Below are 16,926 nucleotides of genomic sequence, written 5' to 3' on the forward strand. Positions count from 1 at the left end.
AGAAAGTTGGTGGACAATGGGGACACCTCCACTTGGTTCCTGGCCACACCTTTCCTGCACTTCCTCCTCAGGTAGTGGACATCTATGCAAGCCTGAAGAAAAAGTTGTTTGTTTTTTTTTTCTTAAGCCATGGTATATCATTTATACAGAAATACCATATTGGGAAACAGTCTTCAAGAGATCCTAGACAAGCTCAACAGATCACTTCCCAACTTGTCCTTCAAGTTCTACTTCAGTTTGATAAGGCTGTAGATTCAGCATTGCCTCAGAGGGTGAGAACAGTTTCAGGGGCTGTCTAAATCCATACAGATTCTGCAACAGGGTGTGGACTTTTGTATTGAATGATGTTGAATTCAGAGAGGTGACAAGTTTACTAACATGATAAAGTGAAAATTGTAGCCTATGATGATAAAAAAAGAAGTTCTAATATTACAGAATAAATAGGAAGAAAAAGGCCTTTTTATGCCATCTCTTGTTATTACTCATTGCTTTCTGAAAAGCATAGAAGAGACCTTTTAAAATTTATTCTAGCATTGCAAAAATGTCTATGATATGCTATCAGAAAATACTAACAGAAACTTATAACTCTGAATTCTCATACATTATCTTTATTATACAGCATAAAGAAATTTGACTTTTTTAAATGACAAATCAAAAGTGGTTGTCTTTAATAAAGCCACTTTAAAAACTCAGAAAGGGCTTGGAAGGTGGCTCAGTGGTAGAGTGCTTACCTAGCATGCATGAGGCCCTTGGTTTGATTCCTCAGCACCACATACACAGAAAAAGCCAGAAGTGGTGCTGTGGCTCAAGTGGTAGGGTGCTAGACTTGAGCTGAGAAACAGCATCCAGGCCTAGAGATCAGCCCCATGACAGACAAAAGAGAGAGAGAGAGAGAGAGAGAGAGAGAGAGAGAGAGAGAGAGAGAGAGAGAGAGAGAGAGAGAGAGAGAATAAGAAAGCATGGTTTGGCAAAGGATCAATGAAACAATAGAAAGATGAAAAATGGACCCTCATAAGTGTAGTCAAATAATCTTTAATGAAAGAGTAATTAGATGGAGAAAGAATAGTCTTTCAACAAATGGTGCTGGAACCATTAGGATTTCCATATGTAAATTAAGTGAGACTAGTCACAGAATTTACATCTTTCCCAAAATTAACTCAAAATAAATCACTTAACAGTAATGTAAAAGCATATAGCTAACAGAAGAACTATAGAGAGAAAACATTTAAAATACATCAAAAGTATAATTCTTGAAAGAAAAAGTAATTTGAATTATTTGAATATTTTTACTCTCCAAAAACACTGTTAAAAGAGTAGCAAGATAAGGCACACAAGTGAGGATATATTTGCAAAACACATATCTGATAAGAAAAAATATCCAAAATGTGTAAGAAACTCTTTAAAGACTCAGTAATTAGTAAATTAAAAATAGATAAAAGTAGACAATTAAATGAGCAGCTAGTCAAAGATTCTTCACCAGGTGCCTGTGGCTCACACCTGTAATCCTAGATACTCAGGAGGCTGAGATCTGAAGATCGAGTTTCAAAGCCAGTCTTAGCAGAAAGTCCATGAGACTACTCGGAAAAAGCTGGAAGTGGTGCTGTGGCTTAAGTGGTAGAGCACTAGCCTTGAGCACAAATTGTCTCAGGGATAGTGCCCAGGCCCAGAGTTCAAGCCCCAGGACCAGAAAAAAAAATCAACATTGTCAAATCTTACCAATTGTATTCACCTTGAATACATACTGACCCTCAAATGGCATGTTATCTCTGTAATCTTTCATCTCAAAATATATTACTTCAGTCTAGTTGTGAGGGAAAAAAAATCAGAGAAACCCCAACTGAGACCCATTTGACAAAGTACTTGAACAGTACTCCTCAAAATTGTCAAGATCATCAAAAATAAGTAAAATCTGAGATTGTCATAGCCAAGGAAAACCTGTGGAGACATATCAACCAAATGTAGGGTGGTATCCTGGGTAGAATCCTGGAATAGAAAAAAGGACATTAGGAGAGAAAAAAACTGAAAAAATAAATTGTGAACTTCAGCCAATAATAAATTATTTAGTTCATTAATTATAAATATACTATAGTAAGTGCTCCGTATATGGCTGCATCTGAGATACTAGAACCATCATTCCTGTATGCTAGCACTTCCCTAGGGCAGGGCACTAGGTTGCTCTACATGTGCCTACTCTATAGAGTATGGCCTACCATTGCTCCATTGGGGTACCACCAAAGTGAAACAGTAAATGCCTTGGGCCCTGGAGTCACTATCACTCCATGTGTGCCTGAATTCCAGACCCTATACTCTCTCAGAAGGACCACGCACTGCTGTAGCAAACATGTTGTCTGCATCCAAAGGGCAATGGAAGCTACACACAGTTCTGCTCAAGACCCAGAATTGGAGACCATTTCATGAGTTTCCACATCAGTATCAAGACAGAGCCTTCAGTCACAACTTGCTCATAGGAGAAAAATCAGGAAACAGCCTTTAACACTACAGTGGAGGCATACACAGAATTGGCTGTTGGGGACCCTTAAATCTTTGCAGATACCAACCTCACCTGATATAGCTACAGGAAGATTATGCTTCTGAACCCTCACCAGAGCCTAAACTTCTCTATTGCATCCAGAAAACATCCTTGTACCCATGTGTAGGTGAATATTTTACCCCCCCCCAAAGCCAAAACATAAAGTCTACTACACATAATATCTGAATGTGCAGACATAAACACAAGTAGCATGAAAATCCAAGAAAACTTGGCACCACTAAAGTAACATGATTTTCTATTAACTGATCCCAAAGAAATGGATATCTATAAATTGCAAGACAAGAAACTCAAAATTGTTTAAAGAAAGTTAAGTCGTAAGAACAGACATCTTAATAAAATCAAGAAAACTATAAAACTAAAAGCTCAGCGGAGAGACAGAAATCATTAAAAAGAATAAACCAGGAATAATGGACCTAAAAAATATAGTGAATTAAATGAAGTGTAATACAGAGCAGAAATAATAAAAACATGATGAAGCAGAAGAAAATACCTGTAAGCTCTAAGATAGAACACTGAAAATATCCAAGAAGAAAAACTGAAGGAATGAAGCATATGGGTTTACATAATAGGAATATAAAGAGATGAAAGTCAAACCTAAATAAACACTGGCTAAAAGCTTCCCAAATCTAGACAAAGTTATAACTATCTAGGTATATGAAGTTCAAAAGTCCCTAATCAAGCTAAATCCAAGAAAGGCTTCTCCAGGACATGTTAAAATCATCAAAAACAAAGACAGAGAATTTTGAAAGCCACAAGAGTTTCCTACATGTAAGATAACTTTCAAATGGCTATTTGTAAACTTTTCTATATGTGTGCGCACGCACACACACACGCATGCATGCACGCATGCATGCGTGTGTGCACATGCACCAGAACAAGGGTTTGAGCTCGGGATCTTGCCCTTTTACTGGGATGACTAGCACTCCATGTCTTGAGTCACATCTCCAGACACATTTTTGCTGGTTAATTGGATATGGAATCCTAAACTTTTCTGCCCACACTGGTTTCAAAACACTATGTTCCAGATATCAGCCTCTTGAGTACCTAGGATTATAGGTGTGAGCCACTACCACCTGACCTATTATTGAATTAGTAGGTACTTAAATGCCAGTAGATAGTGGGACAATATATTCAAAATACTTAACAAAACTAAAAACAAAAACAAAAATAAAACCCTCCAACCTGGCAAAGCTGTCTCTCAGAAAGAGCTAAGGGAATCTATCATACCAACCTTAGCATGCTAGAAATTCTAGAAGGTAGCTATACGAATTGAAATGACAGTTTATTATGAAAACACATAAATACATAAAGTTAACACAAATTCAATAACATAATCTAAAGCTGCAAATACGGTATGTTAATAATTTATAACCCTAGTAAAAACACCAAAGTTATGTAAGTACTGCTGTCTCCCTTTGCTTCCTGACTACCATGATGTGAGCAGTTTTGCTCTTCTACATTCTCCCTACCATGATATTGTGCTTTGCCACAGGGCCTTAGTGTAGGGGCAAGTAACCATGAACTGAAATCCTTGAAACTGAAACTGAGCTGAAAATAAAAGTCTTCTCCTTCAGGTTACAAACACAAACACACAAACTCACACACACACACACACACACAAGCTGATACTGAGAAGTGGGTTCATTGTTTTTTCCCAGCTGGTAAGGCTCAGAAATATATGGAACCAGTTTATGGAAATAGTTTGGAAAGGTTTGGAAATAAAGGCTATAAGCCCTTGAATTTTTAAAATAGAACTAAACAGGCAATTGTAGTGTTAATCAGACCAAAAGCTGATATGAAGGCCAATAGTAAAGACTGTGCCCATGAGGCTAGACGAGAATGAGAACTCTTGGGTATTGGACTATAGATGATTCATGTTATATTCTAACACAGAACTTGTCTACATTTTGTACAAACCCTCAGACTGAGTAAAGCTGGAATTTTTGTGGAAATTTCAAGGATCAACAACAATCAGATAATACCAGGAGTACTGCTGGCTGCCATTTAATCAGATTTACAGTAAGAATTGGAACCTAAGCATAAAATGGAAGGATTTGAAAAACCTACAGGGCTGGGAAGGTAGCTCAGTGGTAGAGCGCTTGCCTTGCATGCGTGAGGCCCTGGGTTCAATTCCTCAGCACCACATAAGCAAAAAGAAAAAAGCCGGAAGTGGCGCTGTGGCTCAAGTGGTAGAGCCCTAGCCTTGAGCTGAAGAGCTGAGGGACAGCGCCCAAGCCCAGAGTTCTGGCCCCACGACCGGGCTCCCCCCCGCCCCGCCCCAAAAAAACACAAAAAACCCTACAGCTTCAATAGTAAAAACCTAGTGTTAAATTGGGGCCAAGGAAATAATGGTTATTGAAGAGCCCAATAATAAGTACTTTGCATCAGAACAGAAAGATGCCTTGAAGAACATTAGGAATTGTCTAGATGCCACCCATTGTAGATTCCAGGGTATAAAAAGTCTAAAACGGATTGTAAAAGACTGCTTTGGGAAAAGATACCTAGACATTTTGTTTCAACAAGGTCTTCCAAAAGTTGCTTCCCTAGGGTTCATTTCACTCTGTTCAGCTGTCCAGGTGGGTCTGGCAACTGCTCAGGCTGGTAGATCTTTGCGGCTTCTGTTTTTCTTTCAGGCATGCAAAATGCAAAACTTATGAGGTCATGGAAGCATCCACTTACATTTCAAAGGTAGATCTGGAAGACCAGGCAATGTATAGCAGGGTCAGAAATCCCAGAGTTAACCTCTGAGAGAGTGATACCTGAATGTTTGAGAGCAAAGCCAAAGCTGCAGTGAAGACCCAGGAAAGCAGAGATACCAAGAACATGGGATAGTTACAAAGAAGGCTGCAAGAAGTGAGTGGAACTAGCCTAAGACAGAGGCTATGTAGACTCCAGTCAGTAAAGCCACAGGAGCAAGGCTCTCATCATACCAATGCATACTCTGGTGCCAAATATTAAGCTACAGAATTTAATGTTTGCCCGGCTACATTTTAGTCTTGCTTTGATCTGATCCTTCCTTGATATTTGGGAATAAAATTTGGGAATAAAATTGTGCCTGTCCCACCATATATTTTCAAAGTATAAAACTACTTTTTAAATTTTAATGGAGCTCATGCTAAAACTTTGCTTGAGCCCTAAAGGAGAATTTGGATTTTTGAGCAATGTTTGAACTGTTAAGACTTTGGTGATCCTTTTGGATGGACTAAATGCATCTTGCATTGAGAAACTTTAAGAAGCCTTTGGGACCAGACTGGTGTTTGTTAAGAGTTAATGTTCAATGTGTCCCCACACACAATACACTGAAAAGAAATTTTAAGAGGTGAGGGCTAGCTGAAAGAGATAGACCACTGGAGAAGGCCTTCACATATATATATGATATATATCATATACATCCACATATATATGATAAAATACATTGTGTGAATGCATGTATATATAAATTATTTATACAATGGAATTTTACTAATATTTATATAATTATATATAATTTTAGAATATATGGAATTTTACTACTTATAAAATTATATAATTGTACTATATTATTTATAGTGTTTATATAATTATCATTATAAAATTAAATATATAATTACTATAAAAATTGGACCTATTTCCCATGGTTTCCCTTATTTGCAATATCTAGTATAGGTATGAGTCAAGCGGAAAAGGTCAGATAATGTGATGTTAGGAAAATGAACCCTTAAATATGTATTTTAATGTTTTCGTTTCTTTCATGCATGTGTTTCTAACGCATTTATAAGATTATTTCTTTGTTGCTTTGTATGTCCCTCCCCCACAGTGTAACCCCCACTTTCACTATATTTGATGTCAGTATAACATGTGGAGGAGATGGGGACAAACAAGCCGTTTAAGGATTCAGGTGGACCTGTTGCAACAATGAGAAGTACAAAATGTCATGTCAAAACCAGCTTTACAATGTCGGTGTGGGGGGGGGAGGGGGGTATAATTGGGTGGGGGGAGGGGGGTAAAATTGGGTGGGGGGAGGGGGGAGGCGGGGAAGGGAAGTGAAGGGTAAACAATGGAGGAGGCTGCAATGCTTGGTAAGAAATGTATGCATTATCCTGCCCATGTAATTGTAGCCCCCCTGTACAGTATGTTCTCAAATAAAATACAATTTAAAAAAAAAAAATTGGACCTATTTTACTATAGTTGTATATAAATGTAATTATTAAACTATATAGTACACTTATAATTTATAATTATAATTATAGTTTAATTAGATATAATTGAATCATATAATCACACATATTGTAATACAATTATATATTTATATATAATTATATATTCAATTAGATGATTGAATTATATAATTATACATATTTATATAATTTTGCTATATATTTTGCTATAAATTTGCTATATATATATATATATTTTGCTATATATATTGTTATAGGCAATCATATATAGCAAAATTGCAATATAGGCTAGGTGCTGGTGGCTCATGCCTATAATCCCAGCTACTCAGTAGGATGAGATCTGAAGATCACAGTTCAACGCCAACCCAGGCAGGACTCATCTCTAATTAATGACCTGAAAACTGGAAGTGGAACTGTGGCTCAAAGTGGTAGAGCAATAGCCTTGGGTAGGAAAAGGTCAGAGACAGCATCCAGGCCCTGAGTTCAAGCACCATGACCACCAAAAAAAAATGCATTATATATCTGTGTGTGTGTGTACACACACACACACACACACACACACAGATATATAATGTGTACACACACACACACACACACACACACACATAATGGAATTCTTTCTGTCACAAAGAACACTATCATTTGCCGGGAAATGGATAGACGTGGGGGGAAAATATTTTAAGGAAAGTAAGTCAGGCTCAGAGACAAATGGAGCATGTTTTCTCTCATGTGTGGAAGTTAGAGCTAAACCATAAACATATATGAAAACATAGGGTAACATACATACACACACACACACACACACACACACACACACACAAACTAACTAAAGAATGGTATACTCAAGGAAGGATTCCAATTGTGTAACTCCTTTGAACAAATAACTCAACAGTTTTAATAAAATGAATACTAGGAGGCTGAAACATGTTTTGCCAGGGTAGGAAAAGGGAGTGAGGCAGACAAATAGGACATATGGGGGAATATAATTTATTATATTCAATGTATAAATGTGAAAATGGAACCAGGTAACTTGAGAGTATGGGTGGGTTTGGGAAAGAGGGGGAGAACAAACAAAAGGATTGATACTGATAAACTAATGTGTTCAATTAAAACCCTGTACAAACACATGGGGACTGAACAGAATAAACTTGTGGATGATGGAGACAGACCAAGTATAAAACAAAACTTTATGCCAAAATAAACCAATACAAAAAGGGACTGGTAGAGTGGTTCATATGGTAGAATGCCTGCCTAGTAAATGTGATCCCTGAGTTCCATTTCCAATGTACACAAGAAAGAAGAAGAAAAGGAGGTAAGGAGAAAAGGAGGGAGAAAGAGAAAGCGATGGGGGGGGGGGGGGAGGAGGACCAACAGAATAAAAGAAAACTCGCCAGCTATTTATCTGAAAGGTATTACTATGCAGAAAATACAGAACTCAAAAAATTAAAGAACGAGCCAGGCACCAGTGGCTAATACCTATAATTTCAGCTACTCAGGAAGCTGAGATTTGAGGATTGTAGTTCGAAGCCAGCCTGGGCAGTAAAATTCTACATGACTCTTATCCCTAATTAACCAGCAAAAAGACAGGAAGTAGAGCTGTGGCTCAAGTAGTAGAGTGCCAACCCTGAGTGAAAAAGCTAAATGACAAAGCCCCGGCTGTATTATCACAAAAACAAAAAATATACATGTAGAGAGGATAAGTATGAAAATACTGTATAAGCCTATATAGAAATGTCACAATGAACCTACTTTGTACAACTAACATATGTAAAATAGGAACAAAAACTTTCCAAAATGAATCAAAATAATAAATAATAAAAGAAATTGCAGTATATATGCTATGCAATATTTTTTGCAATAACAATGAAAAACTTATTTTTATTTACAACATAGAAGACATTATATTAAGTGAAATAAATCAATCACAAACTAATGTTTCATGATATCATTCATTTATGGAATATAAAAATGTGCAGCTCATAGAAAGAGTGGGAGGGTAGTCACTGAGAAGTTGGATTAGTGAGGGAAATGAGATGTTATAGTATATAGTTATATGAAAAATTTTGGAGACCTAAAGTATTGCATAATTACTACAGTAAACAATAAATATGTTCTATACTTTCAAGTTTTCTAAAGAAGTAGATTTTAATATTCTTAATTCAAAAAAGGACTATGTGAGGCAATGAATATCTCAACAAAGTTGATCAATATAATCATTTCACAATATTTGTATATCAAAATATCATATTGTACCTTTGAACATAAACAATTTTTACTCAATACTTATACTACAATGAAGTTAAGAAACCTTTTTAAAAATTAAAAACAGTACTAGCAACTTGATATTCCCACTCCTAGGGTATTTATACAAAAGAATAGACATCAGGATCTTAAAGAGATATCTACAGGCTCACGTTCACTGCAGTATTATTCACAATTGGTTAAAACAATCGCTCTATCAACAAGTGAACAGATGAAGAAAATGTGGCATACCATTCAACAAGACATTATTCAGCCTTAAAAAGGAATTCTTCACTTGCCACAATAGGGATGTACCTTGAGAACATTATGCTAAATGAAATAAGATAATCACAGAAGAATATATACTGTATAGTACACAGCTTACAAGAGATAAACACAAATAGAAAACTGGTGGTTGCTAGTGGCTGGAGGAATGGGAAGTTAGGAGTGCTGTTAATGGATATAGATTTAGGTACACCTGATGAAAATTTTCCAGATCTGATGACACCACTTTTTTATGGGGGTGGGGGTATTTGAACTCGCCTTGTCTATTGGCCAGGGACTCTTAACACTTCAGCATCAACCCAAGTCCTTTTTGCTTTATTTACTTTCTAGTAGGGAATTGACTTTTCTTTGAGGGGACAGCCTAAACTGCAGCTCTCCTACTTTATGTACCATTTAGCTGAAATGACAAATGCACACTGCCACAGTTTTTTTTGTTGTTGTTGAGAGGAGGTCTCACTATTGCTGGTTTGGAACCTCAATCATCTCAATTTCGGAATCTCAAATAGCTAGGATTACAGATGCGACTCATCCTGCCTAGCAAACAAAATTTTAAACAAATTTTTATACAAATTTTTAACAAGGTAGATTTCATGTTTTATGCATTTTGTCACAACTAAAAATAAACAGGAAAAAAAGGGCTGGGCATGGTGGCTTATATCTGTAATCTTGAGGAAGACATCAGGAGGACTGTACTTCCAAGTTAGTATGGGCAAAAAATTAGCAAAATCCCACCTCAACCTATAAGTGAGTATAATGGCATATGCCAATCATCCTAACTAGGTTGCAAGTGCTACCTAAGATGACTATGATCCAGGCCAGACTAGATAGACACTCAAGTTATTTGAAATAACTAAAGCAAAAAGGGCTTAGAGGTATGATTCAAATGGTAGAGCATCTGCCTAGCCAGTATGAGGTCCCAGGTTCAAATGACAGAATAAGTGAAAGGAAAGCAAGAGGGAGAAGAAGGAAGAGGAAGGAAGAGGGATGGAGGGAGAAAAAGACAAAGAGGAAGAGATTGTTTAATATGGACAAGTGACCTATCAAAGCAAGAACCAAGTCAATGAAGAAAAGAAAGTCTTCAACAAATACTGTTAGAACAATGGGAGAACAATATGAAAAAAGTATTAGACAAAAAGTATTATACAAAAATTAGCTTCAAATGGATCCTGTATCTAATTGTGAGAGCTAAAGCGACAAAACTACAGAAGAGAAAACTTAGTGACCTCGGTCTTTACAGGCTTTTCCTAAGAACACAAACACTAAATGTAAATTCATTAAAATCAATAACTTAAAATATTTGCTTTGTAAAAATTGCCATGATGCCAAAATGACCTAAAAATTTAATTCAATCCCAACTAAGTCCTAATGAAGGTCTTTACTGAGATAGATAAAACAATGCAAAAATTCATATGGAACAATAAAAGACCTAGAATAACCAAAGCAATTCTAGGCAAAAAAAAAAAAAAAAAAAAAAAAGCAATGCTTGTGGTATCATAATCTCAGACCTCAAGCTCTACTATAGAGCTATAATAATAAAAACAGCTTAGTATTAACAAAAAATAGACCCTAAAATCAATGGAACAAACTAGGAAACCCCTAGGTATGTACCATATGCTTACAGTTATCTGATATTTGATAAAGAAGTCAAAGATATACAGTGGGAAAAAGATAGCCTCTTCAATAATTGGTATTGGGAAAACTGGGCACCCATATGCAGAAAAAACTAAAAGTAGATGCCTGTTTGTCACAATGTACAAGAATCAATTCAAAGTAGATCAAAAACCTCAATGTCAGACCTGAAACTTTGAAATTACTGCAAGAGGGAGTAGGAGAAACACTAGAACTTTGAAGATTCCCAGGGGAACACCAGATATGAGAGAGACTTGACAAATGGGATTACATCAAAATAAAAAGTTTCTTCACAGCAAAGGACACAGGTACTAACCTAGAAAGACAGTCAACAGACTGAGAGATTTTACCAGCAATGCATCTGACAAAGGCCAGATATCCAAATTATACAAAGAGCTCAAGAAAGTAACCCCTCCCAAAGCTAATAAACCAATCATTAAATAGGCAAAGGAACTAAGGAAAGACTTTTGAGAAGAGGTAAGAATGGCAAAGAAACACTTAAAAGAAATGCTCACCATCCTTGGCCATAAAGGAAATGCAAATCAAAACAACCCTGAGATTCCATCTCACCTCAGTTAGATTGGCCAATATTTTTATTTCAAACAACAAATGTTGGCAGGGATCGGAGAAAAAGGAACCCTATTGTATTCCCACCCTATTGGTGGGAATCTAAACTAGCACAACCACTCTGGACAGCAGTCTGGAGGTTTCTCAAAAAACTAAACTTAAGTCTTCCCTACAACCCAACTATACCACTCATAGGTATCTACCCAGAATGTCACAATCCAGGATACCATAAAGACATTTGCACATCCATGCACATCCATGTTCATTGCTGCATTATTCACAATAGCCAAGTTGTGGAAACAGCCCAAATAGATGAGTGGATCCAAAAAATGTGATAACTATACACAATGGAATTTAACACAGCCATTACAAAGAATATTATGTCATTTACAGGGAAATAGATGGCCCTAGAAAAAAATCATGTTAAATGAGGTAAGCCAAGCTCAGGACCAATGGCACATGTTTTCTCTTACATGCAGAAACTAGATTTAAAATACATTGGGACATGATAAATTATACAAGACTGTAGGCATTCACACACTCATGAAACCAAAGGAAGATGTTCTTAGGAGAGGAACACAAAGGCACAATGCATAGGTACATGTGATCACATAACATAATGTTTATTGAAATGAACTCCAAGAAATGGAAACAAGATTTTTCTTTCTTACTGTTTTTGTTTTCTTTTTGTCTTGTCTTTGGGAGGGAAAGGGGAGCACAGAAATGGAGGGACAAGGGGTGAACAAATGCAGCAGTAGTACTCACTAGATACTATGTTGAAAATAAACTATTTAACTGTAGATGGGGACAGAGGGAAAAATTGGGAGGGAACAAGGGAAAGAGTGACATTGTCCAAAAAGAAATGTACTCTTTACTGACTTATGTAACTGTAACCACTCGATATATCACCTATAATAATAACAACAAAAATAACATAAATAAAAGCCAATAAAAATGCTGTCAAGAAAATATGCACATATTTGTTATGTGCATTTGTATATGCAAGCCATGGACTGGAAAAAATACCAAAAACAAATATCTGACAGAATTTAAATTACAAAATCTTATACAACGTGATATGTAATTCAATAATATGATATGTATTCAGATATATCACCAAAGATGCATATATGACAAAGAAACACATGAATATATGTCCAAAATTATTAGCCATTAGGAAAAGGGCAAATTAAAACCATAATGTATACCTAAATGTTAGTATACATACTAAATGTTAGTGAGGATATGTAATTATTGAGTAACTCACACTGCTGGTGCAAATATAAAACAAAATAGAACAGTCACATAGAAAAACAGTTTATTGGTTTCTCCAAAAGTGGAATGTATATCATATGAATTAGACATTTTATTCCTGTGAATCCAAAAGAAAGAAAAGCATATGTCCACATACAGACCTACACAGGAATGTTCTAGCAACTTTATTTGTTATAGCTCCAAACTAGAAACAATCTAAATGTTATGTGTATAGCTATACAATGGAAGCATTAGTCAGTTATAGCAAAAATGAGTTATTTACATGTGACAACAGGAATCTCAATATGTTGAACAAAAGCAGTCTGGCATATTGTTTCTTTAAAGATTTTAGGAAACCTGAACAAATTGTTATGGCAGAAATCAAATTACAACAGTTGATTGGTAGATGAGTGAGATCACTGAAAATCATGAGTAGAATGAGAGTTCAGAATGAAGATACTATTTTGACTGTGGTAATAGCTATAAGGCATGTATAAGTGTCAATACTTACCAAAAAATCAACACACAAATAGGTGAATTTTTACTATGTATGTCAATTGTACCTTAAATGATTAAGTTTATATTTAAGAATCTCCAAATCATTATACATCTATTAAGAACATTATAATAAATAATATACTAAAAAAAATTATAAACTAAAGTGCTTTCAATGGTGCTACTAAAATTCTTCCAATGACATGAGGAAATGCTTATAATATATAATTAACTATAAATATAAAACATATAAAACTATACATATTTATAATCTTAGCTCAGAAATATAAGCTCGGAAAGCTTATGTAACAAACATGATAAATTTATGGTTGGAAACAGCTCTATATTATTATTTTTCCCTGGGATCATGAGTGATTTTTTTTCAAACTTTTCTTAAGGTTTTTTAAATTGTTGTTGTGTTGCTTTATAACTTTCATTTTATCTCAGCTTTACAATATTTGTATAAGCAAGAATTTTTCTTTTAGGTAAAGCAAAATTTGAGTATTATCTATCCCAACAAGTGATTCCAACCTATACACTACAGGTCTTGGACAGATAGCGACTGGGAATTCATATACAGCCAAACACTTGTACATTTAATAATCCATTTCATACATGAATGAACACCCTCCAATTTTCACAGATATATTGAAATATAACCATACTGAATTGGTAGAACCTTTTGTTTTTTGCATCAATGGATAATAAGAGTAAAAATAGTAGCAGATGCTTTCAAACACATTCTTCATACTTACAAGGTATAGACTGATTTGATAGTTTCCTGCTACCATACCAGTATGTAAGAGCTAAGCAATGTACTTAGTATTCAATTAATAGGAGTTCTGTAATATGCTCCTATTTCTTTGTTATGACTTTTCATTATGTTCTAACCCACCCTTTTTTCTGAGCCATTGTCAAAATTGTGTGTTGTGCTTGCTTATTCTGTTCATATTCTACAGCAAAATGTACAGTTACAAAAAGTAAATTAAACAAATACCAAAATTAATGTGTTCAGTACACCAAAGGACCTTATACAAGGTATTTCAGGCTGAGTACTGGTATAATCCTAACTAGAAGACTGAGATCTGAGGATCAAGGTTCAAAGCTATCCTGGACAGGAAAGTCTATGTGACATTTATCTCCAACTAACCACCAAAAAGCTGGCTCAAATAATAGATCACTAGCCTTGTGAAAGAGAGAGAGACAGAGAGAGAAAGAGAGAGAGAGAGAGAGAAAAGCTAAGGGACAGTGCCTAAGCCCTGAGTTCCAGCCCCAGTTTCTGGGAGGGGGGGGGAGTATTTCAAGCCAGATGTGATGACTCAAGGTTATAATCCCAACACTCAGGAAGTTAAAGATTATGAGCACAATGTCAGTTTGAGCTACATAAAATGCTGTCACAAAAAAAAAAAAGAAAGCTATTTCAGTTAAATTTGATCTGCAAATATAAGATTAAGATTACTAAAGATTACTAGTCATCTAGCATCATGACTTCTTAATTGTGTCCTTGCCAGTCTATTATTAATCTTGGGGGAACTATTTCATATGTTGAAGTTTCTACAACTACTCCTTAATAATTCTCTCAGAAATAAAACAAATAATAAAATACTACAAAAAGCAAAACTACAACTTACAGTAAACTTAGTTATTTATCGGTAATTTAGTTTACCTCAAAGAATTATTCTCTGCTTTTTGTCTTCCAAGTTCACTTTCAGTGTCCATTGCTTTTCTTGCTAGTGATTTCATTTCTTTTTCCACAGTGGTTATGGTTTCCTTCATCAAAGTCATATTTGACATTTGCTCCATACGTTCATCATCAAGCTACACAAGTAGAATGACAAGGTAGGTTACTGCCATCACTAAAAAAGCCTCAGTAGTCTTTCTTCAGAGACACATTCCCTCTGTACAAACTGTGGTTTCTGGCAAATTGTGAATAACGAGATGATCAAGTTAGACATGAATGATGCAGGAGGATGCAAGAATAAGGGTAAGAACAGAATAGAGACAAAAATAAGCTATTGCACAGCTTTTCTAAAGGTTTATAATAGTATATTTGTCTACATTTTTCATTCTGGTTCATTTTGAGTATTTATATATACAATATTCTATTTGCAAATGATTTCTTGTTATCAAACATTAATAAGTTATACATAAAGTAGAATTATAAAAATAATTGGTTTTCTTCTATCATTTTTCACTTATAACTAAATACAATAAATAGGTTTATAAGTCCATGTAATTCAACCTGACAACAGGAAACAAAATTCTCTTGATTCTATTTATATAGTCATAACATCTCAAATATATATTCATGGGGGCTGGGAAGGTGGCTCAGTGGTAGAGCACTTGCCTTGCATGCATGAGGCCCTGGGTTCGATTCCTCAGCACCACATAAGCAAAAAGAAAAAAGCCAAAAGTGGCGGTGTGGCTCAAATGGTAAAGCACTAGCCTTGAGCTGAAGAGCTGAGGGACAGCGCCCGGGCCCAGAGTTCAGGTCCCACAACTGGACCCCCCCGCCAAAAAATATATATGTGTGTGTATATATATATGAATATATATATACACACATATATAATATATATATATATATTCTCATGGAATCTCAAATGTTTGGTATCTTCGTATTTGGCAATATCACCTTTAACAAAATAGGGAGGTGAAAGTTACTTTAAAAATATTAAAGAGCTTGTGACTTTAACTAAGTACCACTATCCTACATACTATGAAATTTATGTAATTATTAATCTCAATAAAAAATTTAAATAAACAAATAAAAAATATATTAAAGGGCCAGGCACCAGTGGCCCCCAGTAATCCTAATCCTAGCTACTCAGGAGGTTAGGATCTGAAGACCTGGTTTGAAGTCATATGTGGCAGGAAAATCCCTTAGACTCTTATCACCAATAAACTTTTTCTTTTTTTGGTCCGGTCATGGGCCTGAACTCTGGGTCTGGGTCCTGTCCCTCAGCTCTTCAGCCCAAGGCTAATGCTCTACCACTTGAGCCACAGCGTCACTTCCAGCTTTTTGCTTTTTGCTTATGTGGTGCTGAGGAATCGAACCCAGGGCCTCATGCATGCAAGGCAAGCGCTCTACCACTGAGCCACCTTCCCAGCCCTAAACTATTTTTTTTAAGCTGGAAGTAGATTTATGGTTCAAGTGGAAAAGTACTTGTCTTGAGCAAAAATGCTCAGGGACAGCATTTTGTCCCTGAGTTCAAGCCCCAGGACTAAAACAAAACTTTTTTTAATTAAAGAAGAATCAGGTGTTGCATGATACATGCTGATAATCCCAGCAAACAGGTTAAGGCAAGATCTCAAGTAACCCGGGCTATAGAGAGATAGTCAGTTTCAAAGAGAAAAAGACAAATAAAAGAATGAGGAAGGGGAAAAAGAGTGGAATGGAGAAGGAAGGAAGGAAGGAAGGAAGGAAGGAAGGAAGGAAGGAAGGAAGGAAGGAAGGAAGGAAGGAAGGAAGGAAGGAAGGAAGGAAGGAAGGAAGGAAGGCAGGCAGGCAGGCAGGCAGGCAGGCAGGCAGGCAGGCAGGCAGGCAGGCAGGCAGGCAGGCAGGCAGGCAGGCAGGCAGGCAGGCAGGCAGGCAGGCGGGAAAAAGGAAATGTACTCATTACCTGACTTATATAACTGCAACCCCTCTGGACATGACCTTTGCAATAAAATTTTAAAAATTTGCCAGGTGCTGGTGGCTCACACCTGTAATCCTAGCTTCTCCGGAGGCTGAGATCTGAGGATTGT

At 36.1% G+C, this 16,926-nt stretch overlaps 2 protein-coding genes and 1 pseudogene across 10 annotated transcripts in view; 2 read left to right on the forward strand and 1 right to left on the reverse strand.

Annotated features, from left to right (window-relative positions):
• Positions 1-16,926, reverse strand: part of Tsga10 (testis specific 10) — a 113,626-nt gene that overhangs the window by 61,085 nt on the left and 35,615 nt on the right. For all 9 annotated transcript variants that reach the window (XM_069988509.1, XM_069988514.1, XM_069988511.1 and 6 more), the window contains one exon: positions 14,846-14,997. In XM_069988509.1, the coding sequence (XP_069844610.1) occupies positions 14,846-14,997 (152 nt within the window). The remainder of the gene's footprint in view (positions 1-14,845; positions 14,998-16,926) is intronic.
• LOC138804166 (transcription initiation factor IIA subunit 2 pseudogene) lies at positions 130-440 on the forward strand (annotated as a pseudogene).
• CUNH2orf15 (chromosome unknown C2orf15 homolog) overlaps positions 14,941-16,926 on the forward strand; it is a 41,169-nt gene continuing 39,183 nt past the window's right edge. The window contains exon 1 of the mRNA XM_069988516.1: positions 14,941-15,018. The gene's annotated coding sequence lies outside the window, so the exon portion shown is untranslated. The remainder of the gene's footprint in view (positions 15,019-16,926) is intronic.

Source organism: Dipodomys merriami, unplaced genomic scaffold (genome assembly GCF_024711535.1).
Source record: "Dipodomys merriami isolate MVZ:Mamm:240054 unplaced genomic scaffold, mDipMer1.0.p SCAF_36, whole genome shotgun sequence".
NCBI classification, from domain to species: domain Eukaryota; kingdom Metazoa; phylum Chordata; class Mammalia; order Rodentia; family Heteromyidae; genus Dipodomys; species Dipodomys merriami.